At 45.7% G+C, this 15,218-nt stretch overlaps 1 protein-coding gene across 13 annotated transcripts in view; it reads left to right on the top strand.

Moving 5' to 3' along the window:
- The window catches only part of nedd4l (NEDD4 like E3 ubiquitin protein ligase), a 635,409-nt gene that overhangs the window by 467,068 nt on the left and 153,123 nt on the right, over positions 1-15,218 (top strand). For all 13 annotated transcript variants that reach the window (XR_011940295.1, XR_011940294.1, XR_011940293.1 and 10 more), the window contains one exon: positions 14,573-14,672. Coding sequence is in view for 7 of the 13 variants with exons in the window: in XM_072497353.1 (XP_072353454.1) it covers positions 14,573-14,672 (100 nt within the window). In the remaining 6 variants the exon portion in view is untranslated. The remainder of the gene's footprint in view (positions 1-14,572; positions 14,673-15,218) is intronic.

Raw genomic sequence — 15,218 nt, 5'->3', positions numbered from 1 at the left:
CCAGAGTGTAGCGACTAGGCGCTTTTCACAGTAACTTCATTGCAGTGTTAATGTAAGCCTACTTATGACTCTAATAAAGATTATTATAAAACAAATTCTAACCCCAGGCGTTTAACCCTTATATTGCCCAATACATTTATAATCCAATTTTCCTAAAATCTTCCAATTGTCGCATAAAGTATTGGTATGAAACTGTTGGTTCATTATTTGCTTTGTGAAGTATGACTGGAAAATTCATATCACCATTTCCAATAGTAGTGATTTAGACTTTTGCTTGATGAATTTACTGCCTTGTGTTTCTTCGCACCAGTTGGTGGTGTTCACCGTTGATTCACCGTTGCAATTTAATTCTAATAATGGCGAAGTTGAATGGCTTGTATTCGGATCATGTCTGAGTATGACTTTTCCACTTTGAAATTTCAGTGGGGAAAGCAGACACCATGCAGGTTCTTTGGAATGCCTTTTTGGAACGTTTTGTCCATAAAATTTTCAAAACAAGTTCCGGATGTGTGATTTTCATGACGATCGCGGAGTATGAGAATTTGAAATAAGGAATAGAGACAATGTAATTACTAATCTGGTTTGATATTTTAGTCAAGTAATATTTTGTTTTGTCACCTATTTCTCACAATTCCCTGTTTGTACAGGTGTTGAGTATTGCACAGTAATCAGGAATCATTACTGATTATTCAATCTCATTGATGCTTAATTATTGCACCATTTTTCTTGACTTATGCAGTGGGATATAGTGGTAGGGGAGGTCACTTGATGCTGTATCTAGAAAAAACTTTAAAACCATCCAGCGCAGATATACTGTTGAAATTTTCTACTCAGTCATAGAGGTCTACAGCACAGAAAAGACCCGTTGCATCTGCACCGGTCAAAAACAGCTACCTAAATATTCTAATCCCATTTTCCTACACTTGGCCCATAGCCTTGTATGCCTCGGCATCGCAAGGGCACAACTAAATACTTCTTAAATGTTATGAGGGTCTCGGCCTCCACCACCCTTTCAGGTAATGAGTTCTAGACTCCCATCTCCCTCTGGGTGAAAATGTTTTTCCTCAAAACCCCCCTAAACCTTCTGCCCCTTACCTTAAACATATGCGCCCTGGTCATTGATCCCTCCACCTACTCAGAAGGAGCTATAAAAGAAACTGGGACAATTTCCATTGAAGCAGATAAGGCTAAGAGATTTGTCAGAGGTTTTAATTATGCAGATGTTAACTAAGTTGGACAGAGAAATAGTCTTTTCCTTGGGGATTCAAAATGAGGTATCATCAATTTAAAATTTCCTGAAAGTGGCTGGAGATGTTTGTAGGAATGTCTTGACAGTTGTTGGAGCATGAAATACTTTGCCACAGGGAGTAGTCGAGATCATTGCCTTTTTTAAGTGATAGATAGCAGTTATCTGGGGAACATGTAGGACAGTGGGATGAATTTTATGTTGTTTTGGCCACAAGTCAGCAGAAACAGTGTGCTGTTGGAAAGCGACCTCTTGTGTTCGAAACTTCGATGTTCTGCTAGTCCTGCGGTTCCAGTGCTTTTTTAAAAACTTAATTATATCTAAGATTAAGTAACCGAGCACAGACCAAGGTTCACACCGAGGATCTTGTAATTTGGCATGGCTCATTTACAAACTGGGTAAGTTCAATGAAACATGGAATAATTTACTTGTGAAATAGTAATTGGTTTATTGAACGCTGGTCGAGATAAAATGGGACAAGAGTGGCCTTGGGTTAAGGAAAATAATTTCAAACCTATGTGTTGTGGAGAAAAGTATTCGATTTTAGTGTATTTCACTCTTCCACGTACAAGAAACCAAATGAAGACTCTTGGAGTAAAAAAACTAGTTCTTTATTACAAGCTATAGCAAGAGCCATTGGCATTCCAAATTGAGACACCAGAAAGCACAGGTTTAAGGATAGTATAGACTGTTCTACTTCAAGATCTGATTACAAGAACTTGGTACATACCAATAATTTGTTACGAGCTATCTATGTCCAATCAGTTCAGGTTACATCATGCATCGTATACGAGAATAATTAACCAATCACATTACATGTCTGCATGCTTAACTAAACTGTCCAGTCATTGCAAAGGCACGAATGTTGTCTTGCAATTGGAGATATTGGTGGTCCGATATCTGGGGTCTAGCTATCAATCGCCTACCTCCCATACTGTTTAATGGCCCCTCTCAACGCATGGATGCAGTCCATCACCCCTCCCTGCCGCTATCAGTCCTCTTCAGTCCCTCATGTCTGGCCCTTGGTTTTACTCAAACGGGCTAATTTGGTGTTGAGAATATCTCTTTGAATCCTTCGGATGGCCAGTCCTTCAGATACCGGGTGGTATCTGGGTGCTATTTGGGCAGCACGGTAGCACAAGTGGATAGCACTGTGGCTTCACAGCGCCGGGGTCCCAAGTTCGATTCCCCGCTGGGTCACTGTCTGTGCGGAGTCTGCACGTCCTCCCCGTGTCTGTGTGGGTTTCCTCCGGGTGCTCCAGTTTCCTCCCACAGCCCAAAGAAGTGCAAGTTAGGTGATTGGCCATGATAAATTGCCCCTTCGTGTTCAAAAAGTTTAGGAAGGGTTATTAGGTTACGGGGATAGGGTGGAAGTGAGGGCTTAAGTGGGTTGGTGCAGACTCGATGGGCTGAATGGCCTCCTTCTGCACTGTATGTTCTATGCATCCTAAACTACCCTGCTGTAAACAGCCGCTAATCCTTCTCCCCTTTCCACTTGCAAGGGTGCCAAAGGTACATGATGGGGTGTGACTGTGTTGCAGGCAGCACAGATTGGTTGTCCTTAAGTACAGTATTCCCATGCCATATGTCATTCCGACCCTGGTTATTTCCCACCAGTTAGTTTAGCGATTCCCTGCCGTTCTCGGAACAAATATATCGCACCAATGGTGTGCCCCAGATTGTTCCAGTCTGGTGGCATTCTGGGTAGCTAGGTTCACCTGTAATCGTCCCTGAAGTGTCTGTCTTTGGAGCGCATAATATACTCTTGAGCAATTTCTGTAGCTCTTTGCATGGCTTGTCGGACCACCTGCCCTGGGGTGTTGTCGAGACACAATGAGTCACCCCACCAGGCACCAAACAAGTAGCCTGAAATGTTCCCGGACTGGTGGAGTTCCCCCACAGTAAGTTGTAGAAAAACTGAGAGTGCATTCACAAAGTAAGGCCCTGGAGATTATCTCTGCCTCTGGAGTAACTATGCACCACTGGATGGGGCCTACCTGCTCCACATTAAATGTCTCCTCTATTGGTAAGATGTCAACGGTTATTTTGCTGTTTTTGTGCAGAGACTCTGATGTTTCAATTCTAAGCAGCATTCTGCAGTGCTTGCATATGTCAGGCCCTCCTTACGGGTTATGTATCCCTTAGAACCAACTCGGTAAACCCAGCTCCCTTTCTCTGTCCCCAATGATTCAAATCTGTTACTGTCCTCAAAGATCCCATTAGCTGCGCGCTCCTGTGGAGTGGCCATGCTAAATTTTGCAACTCCTTTCTCTGTGTCCCCACCTGGTCAAGTGACTCCCAATTCATGTGTATCTCGGTGGATGGTAAGAAAATGTAATTTGTACAGGGAGACTTATAAATGTTGGGGAATAGTTCCGAATCTTAAATCCTCGATGTTTGCACAGACACCCACTGGCAGGTCTTGGGCTAGGTTATCACACAAACCTCCTTTAGCCTGTGCCTCCGTAGCTGTTCAGTTAAGTGTTTTTATAAGAGCCCTTCACCCTGCAAATCTATGGCGGTCAGTGGGTACTGGGTCCCATAAAGTCCATACCGTAGCACCCTTTTAACTTTTTCAGAGACCCAAGAGGAGTAGCTTTTCAATTTGGACAGTTGTATTGAGTTTGACTTACAAATAGTCCCCCAATATCTCCCTGTATGCTTCTTTTGTGTCTTTTTGGGATTCACAAGCAATTTGGTGCGTGTAATCACCAATGAGTCCCTGAAGCTGGTCTCTATCCCATTCTATAGCTTTGGGATGCCCGCTGCATTTAGAAGGTAATACTTCGAATAACCCAGAAACATTATATGTTACCCCTAAGTACACCATTGTGACATCATGTAGTAAAATTTTAGCCTTCCCAATTCTGGCGAACCCACCTGGGGCTCTACCATTTTTGGATATTGGGTAGCCACATTTACTAAGATAACATCTAACTTCAGTACAATCAAGTCTATCTATTATGTGAGTACATAATTCTTGACAATAAAGATTCTCTAGTCCGGCTTTCATTTTGTTTCATCGAGGACTGACTATCCAATGTGATTTGCACAATTCTGTGACATTGCATGACTATAAGCCCAGTCTGATATTTGAGTGAACACCTAAATTACTCTCTGAATCTATCTCAACTCATAATCCCAGTTTAGAGGTTTCAGCAACCAGGCTACCCTCCTTAAACCCCTTTCAAATCGCCATCCAATGGGAGAAAATACAGGACCACGTTCCCATGCTATACTTCAGTCCCAGCTCCTTTTAACCCAATCACAGCCCTTGTCAGCGATTTGAATCTGCATGCCTGTCTCTCTAGGGGCACAGAAACCCTGCGCTCTATTTTAGTTGCTCCCCATGATGGCATGATTACTTGTGCCCGATGACTGGTGGAAGTGACTCGATCCAATTTCCAGATATTGGATTTCTTGATCTATTCTCTTATTCCTCTAGTTGGTAGAACGTATTGTCCGGGATGTAGGCTCATGCTGCTTCCTTATGTTCACCATTGGTGCGTCCCATGGTTCCACAAATGTAACGAGTGTAAGTAGTATCCTGTGAAAACATTTAACAATGGTCCCCTTCCGTCGGGTGGTTGTCAGATTTCTTAAAGTCCTTGTAAAATTTTAGTTGAGTATAATGTTTCCACCAACTCCCTGTCTTTGTATCAATACATGCGCATGTGCCACCTGTCATAATTAACTCGTACGGTCCATTCCACCACGGTTGGAAGCTGGTCCACTCTGGCCCCACCTTTGCCATCACCCTATCGCCAGCCTGAGGTACTCTTGATTTTTCAAATTGCTGATCTCGTTCTATATACTGTACTGCTTGTTGATCTCTAACTTCTTTTTTAATCATGTGAAATTGCTGGTTAATTCCCTCACATATTCTTGGATCCTACCCTGAGGGGGTCCCGCCTCGGTTCCTCCCGAAATGACCCCCTCAGGTAATTGCATAGCTCAGTGAGTCGTTAATTCAAAGGGTGTATTTTGGTTTGGAGTGGCCTGGAGGCGTAACCGATTACCCAGCCTTCCCCAGTTTCCTGAATCGCTTTTGCTAGATGTCTTAAGGGTCCGATTCATTCACTCAACCATCCCGGAGCTTTGCGGGTGATAAAGTATATGCTTAATTCCCATCTGTTTGCACACTTTCTTAACAATTTTACCAGCGAAATGGGTACCCAGGTCTGAGTCCACATGAGTTGGAACACGTCATCTTGGTATTATTTCTCCAGCTAATATTTTAGCCACGCTCAAGGCAGAGCAGTCCCGGATGGGGAATGCTTCAACCCATCCAGTGAACTGATCTATTATTAGCAAACAATAGGGCAGGATTCTCCACTCCTGCGCCGAAGTGCCCATGCCGTTGAGATTCACGACGGCGCGAAACGGCCCCTATCCCAACCGATTCAGGCCCCGACAATGGGCTAGGATTGGGGCCGCGTCATCTACATGCGCCAGGCCTTGTCGCCGTGTAAAGGCGCCGCCGCATAGATGACGCGCCCGGCGCCGCATAACTGGCGTCACACGCGCATGCGTGGTTGCCGTCTTCTCTGAGTCTGCCTCGCAAGAAGATGGCGGACGGATCTTGCGGGGCCGCGGAAGGAAGGAGGTCCTCCTTCAGAGAGGATGGCCCGACGATCGGTGGGCACCGATCGCGGGCCATGCCACATTTGAGGTACCCCCCAGTGCAGGATCCCCCAGCGTTCCCGCGCTGTTCCCGACGGCAGCGACCAGGTGTGGACGGCGCCGGGGGGGAAACCCGCCATTTTGGCCTGGCCGCTCGGCCCATCCGGGCCTGAGAATAGCGGGGGTGCCGGAGAATCGCCGGAGACACCCAAAATGGCGATTCTCCGGCCTGCGGAACTCGACAGGGCCGTTCCCGCCGCTTGGGAGAATCGCGGGAGGGCGTCGGACCGGCGTACCGGGACATTTTGACGCTCCAGGCGATTCTCCCAACCGGCGCAGGAGTGGAGAATCTCGCCCAATATCTCTTTCCCTTTGACGGAGGTAATGGACTGGTGAAATTGATCTGTATTTGTTCCCAGGGTCCCCTGGTACGGGGTTGATGATTAAGTTTTATTTGTGTCCCTTTCCCGGGGTTGTATTGGGCACAGGAATACATTGTGGACAGAATTGGGCGGTGTCCTTTCCTATCCCCTTCCACCATGAGCGGTCCATAAGGTCCATTATGTTGTGTCTTGTGATAAACTCTGAGTAAGTCTTCTGATACTTTTGGGCCGCTGCCTTTCCTTGTTTTCTCCAGACCTCATCACTATCTGGGATCGATCCCCATTCTTTCCATTCATCCCACTCTTCCTTTGAACTATTGTGTACGTTCACTATATTTACTTCAGCCTCTTGCACTGGAAACCACTACACCAGCCTCTCCTTCCTGTTCTTTCTGCCCCGCTGCATTTTTGACTGCCTTGCCTGCTTCATCGTTTCCTTTCTGTTCGGGGGCTTCGATTCTTCTCAGAGCTCTAATTTTAATTACCGCAGCCTCCGCTGTTTCCTGAATTGCGTGGATAGGTTCCCGAATCAGTGTTTCATGTTGGACCGGCTGCCGACTAGAGGTTACATAGCCGCGCCTACTTCAGGATCCCGCATGGTCATGAACATAAGGACTATCAGTGTAGACATTGACTCGCCTGCCCCTGGATAATTTCAGTGGTTCTGTCAGGGCCCGTAACTCTGCTTCTTGGGCTGATTTACTGCCGGCAGACGGCCGATTGCCTTCATGAGCCCGCCTTGCTCGATCACTGCACATCCTGTTCTCGGTTCCCCGTCTACTATTCTACGTGATCCATCCACAAATAATGTAATCTCCACCCCTGCCTGTGTTCACTTCCTCATCTCCTGCTTCTATATCACATACATGTTCCTTCCCATCAATATTCACATATCCCGCTGGGCCATTCCTGTCGTCTCTGACTATGGCAATTTGCCCATTCACTGGAAAAAGCAAGCTCTCCCATTGAGCCCTCCTGGCAGCAGACACAGTTTTTAACCTCCCCATATTCAGAATTAGTACTATGGTGTGTTCTGTGTGGAGGATTACCTCACCCAGCATTGTGATTGGTTCACTTATTCTAACAGCACAGGCCACGCGTTAAGAGCTTGGACGCATCTGCCCAGTCGTACAGTGACTGCTGATTGTTTGTTGGAGTAATAATAATCTCCAGATGTAGCAATTCCCATTATTATTGCCATATATGTGGAAGGGGGCAAGTCAAGTCTGGCTACCCTAATGAGGTGAATGTGACCTCATACTCCTCCATTATTTCTGTCTATTGCTAGATGCCCCCCCCCCCGTCACTAGATTTTAAATCGAGCAGACTATGGGTGCACTATTGAAAGTCTACAAATGAATTCTTGAAGCTACTGTAAATCTTGTTCCACTTGCACTGACCTGTAAAGTAGAACAAAGATCTATTCTGCTTGGGGCAAAATAAATTAATTAATCTAAACATATCTGACAATTCGGACTTAAAATATTGTAATTCCCATTTCCTGTAAAACAAAAATCTAAATACATTATCAGTTGTTTGCAAACAAAAGTTAATTTTCTGTTTGTTTGCAAAGGGGTGGAGTAAAAGTTTTCAATTGGACGCCATTACGTCACTAACCCGCTTTGTTTCCACCTAACAAGGAATACCAACAGGGACCTATTTTATTTAATAATCTCTACTTTACACCCTTTTTTCCCCAATCTCAGTTGTGTTAGGAATGTGTTAGGAATAACCCAATACCCCAAATTCCAATCAACCATAATGAATTAAAATGACCTCATTCTTACATGTGTGAATTTGTATCCAGATTAAAATTCCCAAATGTTTATCAAAAATATCCTGGAATTCTGCTTCTGGCCACAAAATCCCCAGGTTGATATCGCTTGAAAAGAAAGATTTGTTCATTAGATTTCCCCTTTTTTTTGCTGTTTGACCTAACCCACTTAAACTATGATCTCAAATATCAGACAGAAAACATTAAAGCTTGGAACAAGAGAACACACAAATATCATTCGTACACAAGAAACAAAACATATCAAATGCTTTAAAGCAACAACAACCAAAATGAATTACTTGAGCGTCCTTGTGTGTCTGTTGTAAACTTCCAGAATGTCTGTAATTAAAAACTCCAAACAAGGTCAATTCCCCAGGAAGATGCACCTTAACAAACAAAGCCCAAAACAATGGTAGCACAAATATACGGACATCCACATAAACCAAAACCAGGGCAGCACGGAACACGAGTGGCTAGGCAATTCCCCGCTGGGTCACTGTCTGTGCGGAGTCTGCATGTTCTCCCCGTGTCTGCGTGGGTTTTCTCCGGGTGCTCCGGTTTCCTCCCACAGTCCAAAGATGTGCAGGTTAGGTGGATTGGCCATGCGAAATTGCCCTTAGTGTCCAAAAAGGTGAGGAGGAGTTATTGGGTTACGGGGGTAGGGTGGATGTGAGGACTTAAGTGGGTCGGTGCAGACTCGATGGGCTGAAACGCTGCCTCCTGCACTGTATGTTCCATGAAACTAAGATTCTCTCACTGCTCGTAAATTTCAAACATTTGATCATCAGCCTTCTCTCGCGGCTACAGATTCTTTTTTTTTATAACAAATCATTTTATTGAGATATTTTTTGGCATTGTAAACAGTTACAGATAACAGAAATGTGCAAACATCAATATAAAACCAATATTTCAATCAAACCATACTGCACATACCCGCTCCTCTCCCCCAGACACTACCCGCCTATTTATCCCTCCTACTCTACTCTAATCTCTCCCCACCCCACCCTCCCCCGCTGACGTTCTCTCTCCCGCGAAGAAGTCGATGAATGGTTGCCACCTTCGGGCGAACCCCAGTACAGATCCCCTCAAGGCGAACTTAATTTTTTCCATACCCAGAAAACATGACATGTCCAAAAGCCATAGTTCGGTCTTCGGGGGTTTTGAGTCCCTCCATGCCAGCAGTATTCGCCGCCGGGATATTAGGGAAGCAAAGGCCAGAACATCTGCCTCTTTCTCCCCCTGGACTCCCGGGTCTTCCGAACCCCGAAAATTGCCACCCCTGGACTCATCACCACCCTTGTTTTCAGCACCCGGGACATGACCCCCGCAAATCCCTCCCAGTACCCCCTAAGCTTAGGACATGCCCAAAACATGTGAACGTGGTTCGCTGGTCCTCCCGCGCATCTAGCGTGCACTTGTCCTCTACCCTAAATAATTTGCTCATCCGCGCTACCGTCATGTGGACCCGGTGAACGACGTTAAATTGAATCAGGCTGAGCCTCGCACATGTTGCGGTTGAGTTTACCCTACTCAGAGCTTCTGCCCACAGCCCGTCCTCCATCTCCCCGCCAAACCCCTCCTCCCATTTGAGTTTCAGTTCCTCCGTCTGGGACTCTTCCCCCTTCATGAGCACCTTGTAGATATCCGAGACTCTACCCTCTCCTCCTTCTCCTCTAGAGACTATTCTGTCCTGGATCCCTATTGGCGGGAGGCATGGGAAGTATGGGACCTGTCTGCGTAAAAAGTCCCGCATCTGTAAGTACCTAAAGTCATTTCCCCTCACCAGCCCAAATTTCTCCTCCAAGCCTCTCAAACTCGCAAAGCTCCCCTCCAGGAACATATAGCCCACCCCCGCCCGTCGCCATGTTCGAAACCCTCCATCCATGTTCCTGGGGGCGAATCGATGGTCATCACATATTGGAGCCCAGGCAGACGCACCCCCCCCTTCCCAACCACATGCCTCCTCCACTGACCCCATATCCGCAGGGCAGCCCCCACTACCGGGCTGGTGGAGTACCTGGCCGGCGACAGCGGTAGGGGAGCCGTGACCAGGGCTGCCAAACTGGTGCCCTTGCACGAAGCCGCCTCCACTCGCTCCCGGGTAGACCCCGTACCCACCATCCACTTCCTTATCATGGCTATGTTAACCGTCCAGTAGCAGTTGATCAGACTCGGCAATGCCAGTCCCCCCTCGCTGCGGCTCCTTTCAAGCATCGCCTTTTTCACCGGCGGGGATTTTCCCGCCCAGACAAAGCTCATGATGATTTTGCCAGTCCTTTTGAAGAAGGACCGTGGGATAAAGATCGGGAGGCACTGGAAGATGAACAGAAATCTAGAGAGGATTGTCAGCTTTACAGTCTGCACCCTCCCCGCCTGTGACAGCGGGAGTGCATCCCATCTCCAAAACTCCCTCTTCATTTGTTCCACCACCCTAGTCAAATTTAACTTGTGCAACCTGCCCCAGTCTCGTGCCACCTGTATCCCCAAGTACCGGAAACTTTCCTCCACCAGCCTAAATGGCAGCTCCTTCAGTCTATTCTCCTGGCCCCTTGCTTGCACCACAAATATCTCACTCTTGGCCATATTTAATTTGTACCCTGAAAACCGGCTGAACTTCCTCAATGTTTCCAGTATATTTTCCATCCCGGCCAGTGGGTCCGACACGTACAGGAGCAGGTCGTCCGCATAGAGAGAGACCCTATGTTCCACCCCCCCCCCCCCCCATCCCCCCTAGTCATTCCCTTCCACCCCTTCGCAGCTCTCAACGCCATCGGCAACGGCTCTATGGCCAGCACGAACAGCAAAGGGGTGAGTGGGCACCCCTGTCTGGTCCCGCGGTGTAGTCTGAAATAATCTGACATTATCCTGTTCGTCCTAACGCTAGCTTTTGGGGCCTGGTACAATAGTCTGACCCAATTAACCAGTCCCTCCCGTGGCTACAGATTCTTAAAGAGACTGAGCACTACAAGCTCAAAATCTCTTGGTTAAAATAATAAACAGGATCCTCCATTCTCTTTCATTATAAAACTGAAATTATTGATTTGATTCATTTATCTCTTTTTTTTTGTTCCATTTAAGCCAATTTCCAACAACTAATTTCATAGGTATCACCTATTCTTTGTTGATTCAAAATCTCAAAAAGATTCTCACCCAGACACATTACCACCTGCAAAATCTTTGTTCTCTATTTGTGGGAGATTATGATAACACAAAATTCTCACATTTGTTCCAAATTTCTACTTTTAACTGGTATCATTGAGTTCCCAAACATACATAGATATATATAGATACATAGAAGATAGGAGCAGGAGGAGCCCTTTTGGCCCTTCGAGCCATTCATCACGATCATGGCTGATCATCCAACTCAATAGCCTAATCCTGCTTTCTCCCCATAACCTTTGATCCCATTCTCCCCAAGTGTGATACAAATGTCCACAATTAAACCAAATATCACGTAATTTAGACACGTGTAATCGTAGAGACGCACGTTTCGGAGCAATTTTAAAACTGATCAATTGCCTGCTGAAAGAATTTATTTTCCTGCTTCAATTTTTTTTTTCTTGATATCCTATTTTTTTCTTTTCAACCAATTTCAATTTTGTTACTTAACCAAGTTTGAAAGAAATTTTAGCATTTTTAAAAAATGTTTCAAAATTCAAATTGGATTGCTGCTAAACTGGGGCTGGTTTAGCACACTGGGCTAAATAGCTGGCTTTTATAGCAGACCAAGGCAGGCCAGCAGCACGGTTCAATTCCCGTACCAGCCTCCCCGAACAGGCGCCGGAATGTGGCGACTAGGGGCTTTTCACAGTAACTTCATTTGAAGCCTACTTGTGACAATAAGCGATTCTCATTTCATTTTCATTTCAACTGCAAGCTTGTATCTGGCCTTGACTCAGAACTGAATTGAAGAATTGTTTGACACAAGCTTGTATTTCATTTACAACTTAATTAACTTTATTTTATCAATTTTGTTATAACATTTGTCTCTGCAGTAGTAAAAGGCACTGTTACGGCATTCCTTATCTGGGTCTGTTCGTGCAGAGCTTTCACCACTCTTTGGAAAGGGACCTTCTGTATCAGGGGTGGAGGTCGGTGAACCGCCATCAATAGGGATTTCTAAAACATGTTCTTTGAGTTTTCCAGCCCTTTCTTTATTACTGCATGGCAGAGTGTTTGTTGGAATCTGCCCTGTTTTTACATATTGGAAATTAGGATGATTTTCAGCAAGGAAAAGGGACAATATACCTTCCCCTCCTCATTCCTCAATGAACTCTTATTTCTGCCTTTTCAGATTTAGTTTTTCCTGACATGTCTATTTTAGTTTGCTATTCCTGGTCAGGAGACCAGGCAGCATCTAACTGTGGTAGGAGATTTACAGGAAAGAAAATATAGACAATTTGTGCGAATTTGGTGCGTCCTCCTTGCAGGAAACGTCACCACGCTGTACTTAATTACCCTCGCACCCGCTCGGGAGGAGCTTCACCAAGTGTACTTTGCTCCTTCCCTTCCTCTAGGGCAGAGCTTCACAGAATGTACTTCACTCCCCCCACAGCCCTAATGACCAGCTTCACAGAATGTACGTCACTCCCTTGGGGTCTCTCTCTCTTGAATACGTTGCTGGGTCGCGGCATTATGTAATCCAGTAATCCAGTCTATGTGCAAAACGTTTCAGACTAACAGTGTAAAATTATAGTTGTTTTCCTATTTTCCTCATGTTTTGTAACCCCATGATATCAATTTAAATATTGGAAATTAACTGTGAGTACTCACCTGAATAAATGCTTTTATTCTCTTAAATCCAACATAAATGTTGAATAGTCATTGTGTGCTCATTCAGTCAGTATGAACTTTTTCTATTAACCTGGTTTATATTTGAAAAGAAATGTTGATGTACTTCTCAGCACAGTGCTGTTCTGTTAGTTAGGACTTTCAGGGCGCAATCGCTATCGGCCACATCATGCCAGACGTGAAAATGAGCAGGCAGGTTAGATAGCGGGAGAGGCCGAAATCAGGAACCGTGATTGGGATCGATCGGTTTCCAATCTAATCAGACCATTCCCACTGGCTAGATCCCGCCATAACGTGTTGAGAAACCAATAATCACCAATTAAGACCAATCTCCATCCCATTAACGGGAAGGATCCCCTATCGAACGGCGTTCCGTGACACAATGACTCCCCACACAGGTGGCGTTCAGTACACCTATTTAATAACGTGAAGCTGGGGATCCGAGGAGGTGAGTAGGGGGGTGGGGGAGCCCCCAGGGGGGCTTTGGGCTAGGTCGGGAGGGGGCAAGTCGCCCCTGTCTGAGGGGGCGCAGCATCCTTGGGACCGCCACATCACACCCACCCCCCCAGCAGCTTCTTTTCCGTCCCACAGAACACCTCCATGACAGAGCCCCGACCATGGTAATATAGTGATGGTCACTTCAACTCTCACTGACTGCAATGGCTGCTGGTTGCAGAGCTATGTCTATTGCTAATAGGGAATTGGCAATTCTAGTCATGTGAGCACTTCACATCTCCCAAGTGGATTTTAGTGCGTGTAAATACCATGAGGCGAGTGATGGTTACTGCATTGCATCCCAATCAGGCTGTGAGGCCTGGACACTTGTCCTAAACACCAGAGGCATCAACACCAAAGAGGCAGCAGCCAATATTAGAACACCCAAGAGCTGGGCTTCAGCACTGGGGACATCTCCACGACATCCAGGGCTTGTTCCTCGTCGGGTTGAGGTCCAGTGCCTGTCTTGGGCCTTTCCTGTCTGTTGTTCCCAGGTGGCACTGGCTGATCTGTGGCTGACCCTCCAACACCCTTGGAAGAACAGGTTATCTTGTCTGGACTCAACTGCATCCATCAGTCTGACCAGGGCGGCACGGTAGCACAGTGGTTAGCACTGCTGCTTCACAACACCAGTGTCCCAGGTTCGATTCCCAGCTTGGGTCACTGTCTGTGCGGAGTCTGCACGTTCTTCACGTGTCTGCGTGGGTTTCCTCCTGGTGCTCTGGTTTCCTCCCACAGGTCTCGAAAGACGTGCTTGTTAGGTGATTTGGACATTCTGAATTCTCCCTTGGTTCACCCGAACAGGCGCCGGAATATGGTGACCAGGGGCTTTCCACAGTAACTGTTAATGTAAGCCTACTCGTGACAATAAAGATTAGTATATCTCCGAATCTTGGAGCTGGTCTGCATGGCTGCCTGCTGTCTGGGGTTTGAACTGCGGATTCGGTTTAAGTGCTGGTCCGCCTCATTAGCGGGGAGCTACGGAGCACGGCCCTGGCAAATCAGCCGGCGGGACAGTCATTTGCAGCATGAAGCCCATGCAGCATCATTGAGTGCCCTAATTAGCATTAGATACCAGTGACGGCTTCACCGGGTCAGCTATCGGGAAACACCCGGCGATTCGCGCTCTCTATCACAATTAGTATAAATTCGGTTAGATCGTGCCCTCAAAGTAATCTTTATCTCAGCTGAAACTGTTTAAATAGACCATAAGAGCACTTGTATTTTGGATTAAGAATATTTTAATATTCACACTTGCAGTCATAAATCCCGGGTTAAAGGATTTCTGCGGTTGAAGATGGCCTACTTGCCAAGGAATGGTGGACAAGAAGAAACTCCCGAACAGAGGGAAGAATCTGAGGTACAAATCTGGGAGTTATGAAACTTATTATACTATTGTTTTACTGTAGTTCATTGAACCTTTCTGTGAATTGCATAATCTAATTAATAGCACTCAGCAGGTTGAAGAAGTTATAATTGACTTTGATTTTTTTCTCCAGATAATTCTCACTGTCTTAATTAACCATTGACTGCACTGTGGGCTATTGTTTTTTTTTCTCGTAACTGGGGTCAAAGAAAGCAACAGACATATTGGAGGATGTATGGTTAGATAAAAATCTGAAAATGTGTATAATTGCCTGTAGTGGCCAGGGTGCAGTTTCACATTTGGAATGAAATAAATCAAAGCATTCAACAAAGCAGATTTTACATGGTCTGTGGAGCTTGTTGCCGAATGGCAACAACACGGATTACTCATTCTCATGACTGTGCACTTAGTTGTATGTGTATAATAAGATAAAATAATTGGTGTATCAGTTGTGAGCAACAAAGTTGCTTGAACTTACACATAGTTAATTTTGAACTCTTGAATTAGCTTCAATCCTGACTGACTATATATTGTTAATCG

Source organism: Scyliorhinus torazame, chromosome 3 (assembly GCF_047496885.1).
Source record: "Scyliorhinus torazame isolate Kashiwa2021f chromosome 3, sScyTor2.1, whole genome shotgun sequence".
Lineage (NCBI taxonomy): Eukaryota > Metazoa > Chordata > Chondrichthyes > Carcharhiniformes > Scyliorhinidae > Scyliorhinus > Scyliorhinus torazame.
The sequence above is the reverse complement of the archived record's forward strand: the minus strand, read 5'-3'. Positions and strand labels throughout refer to the sequence as shown.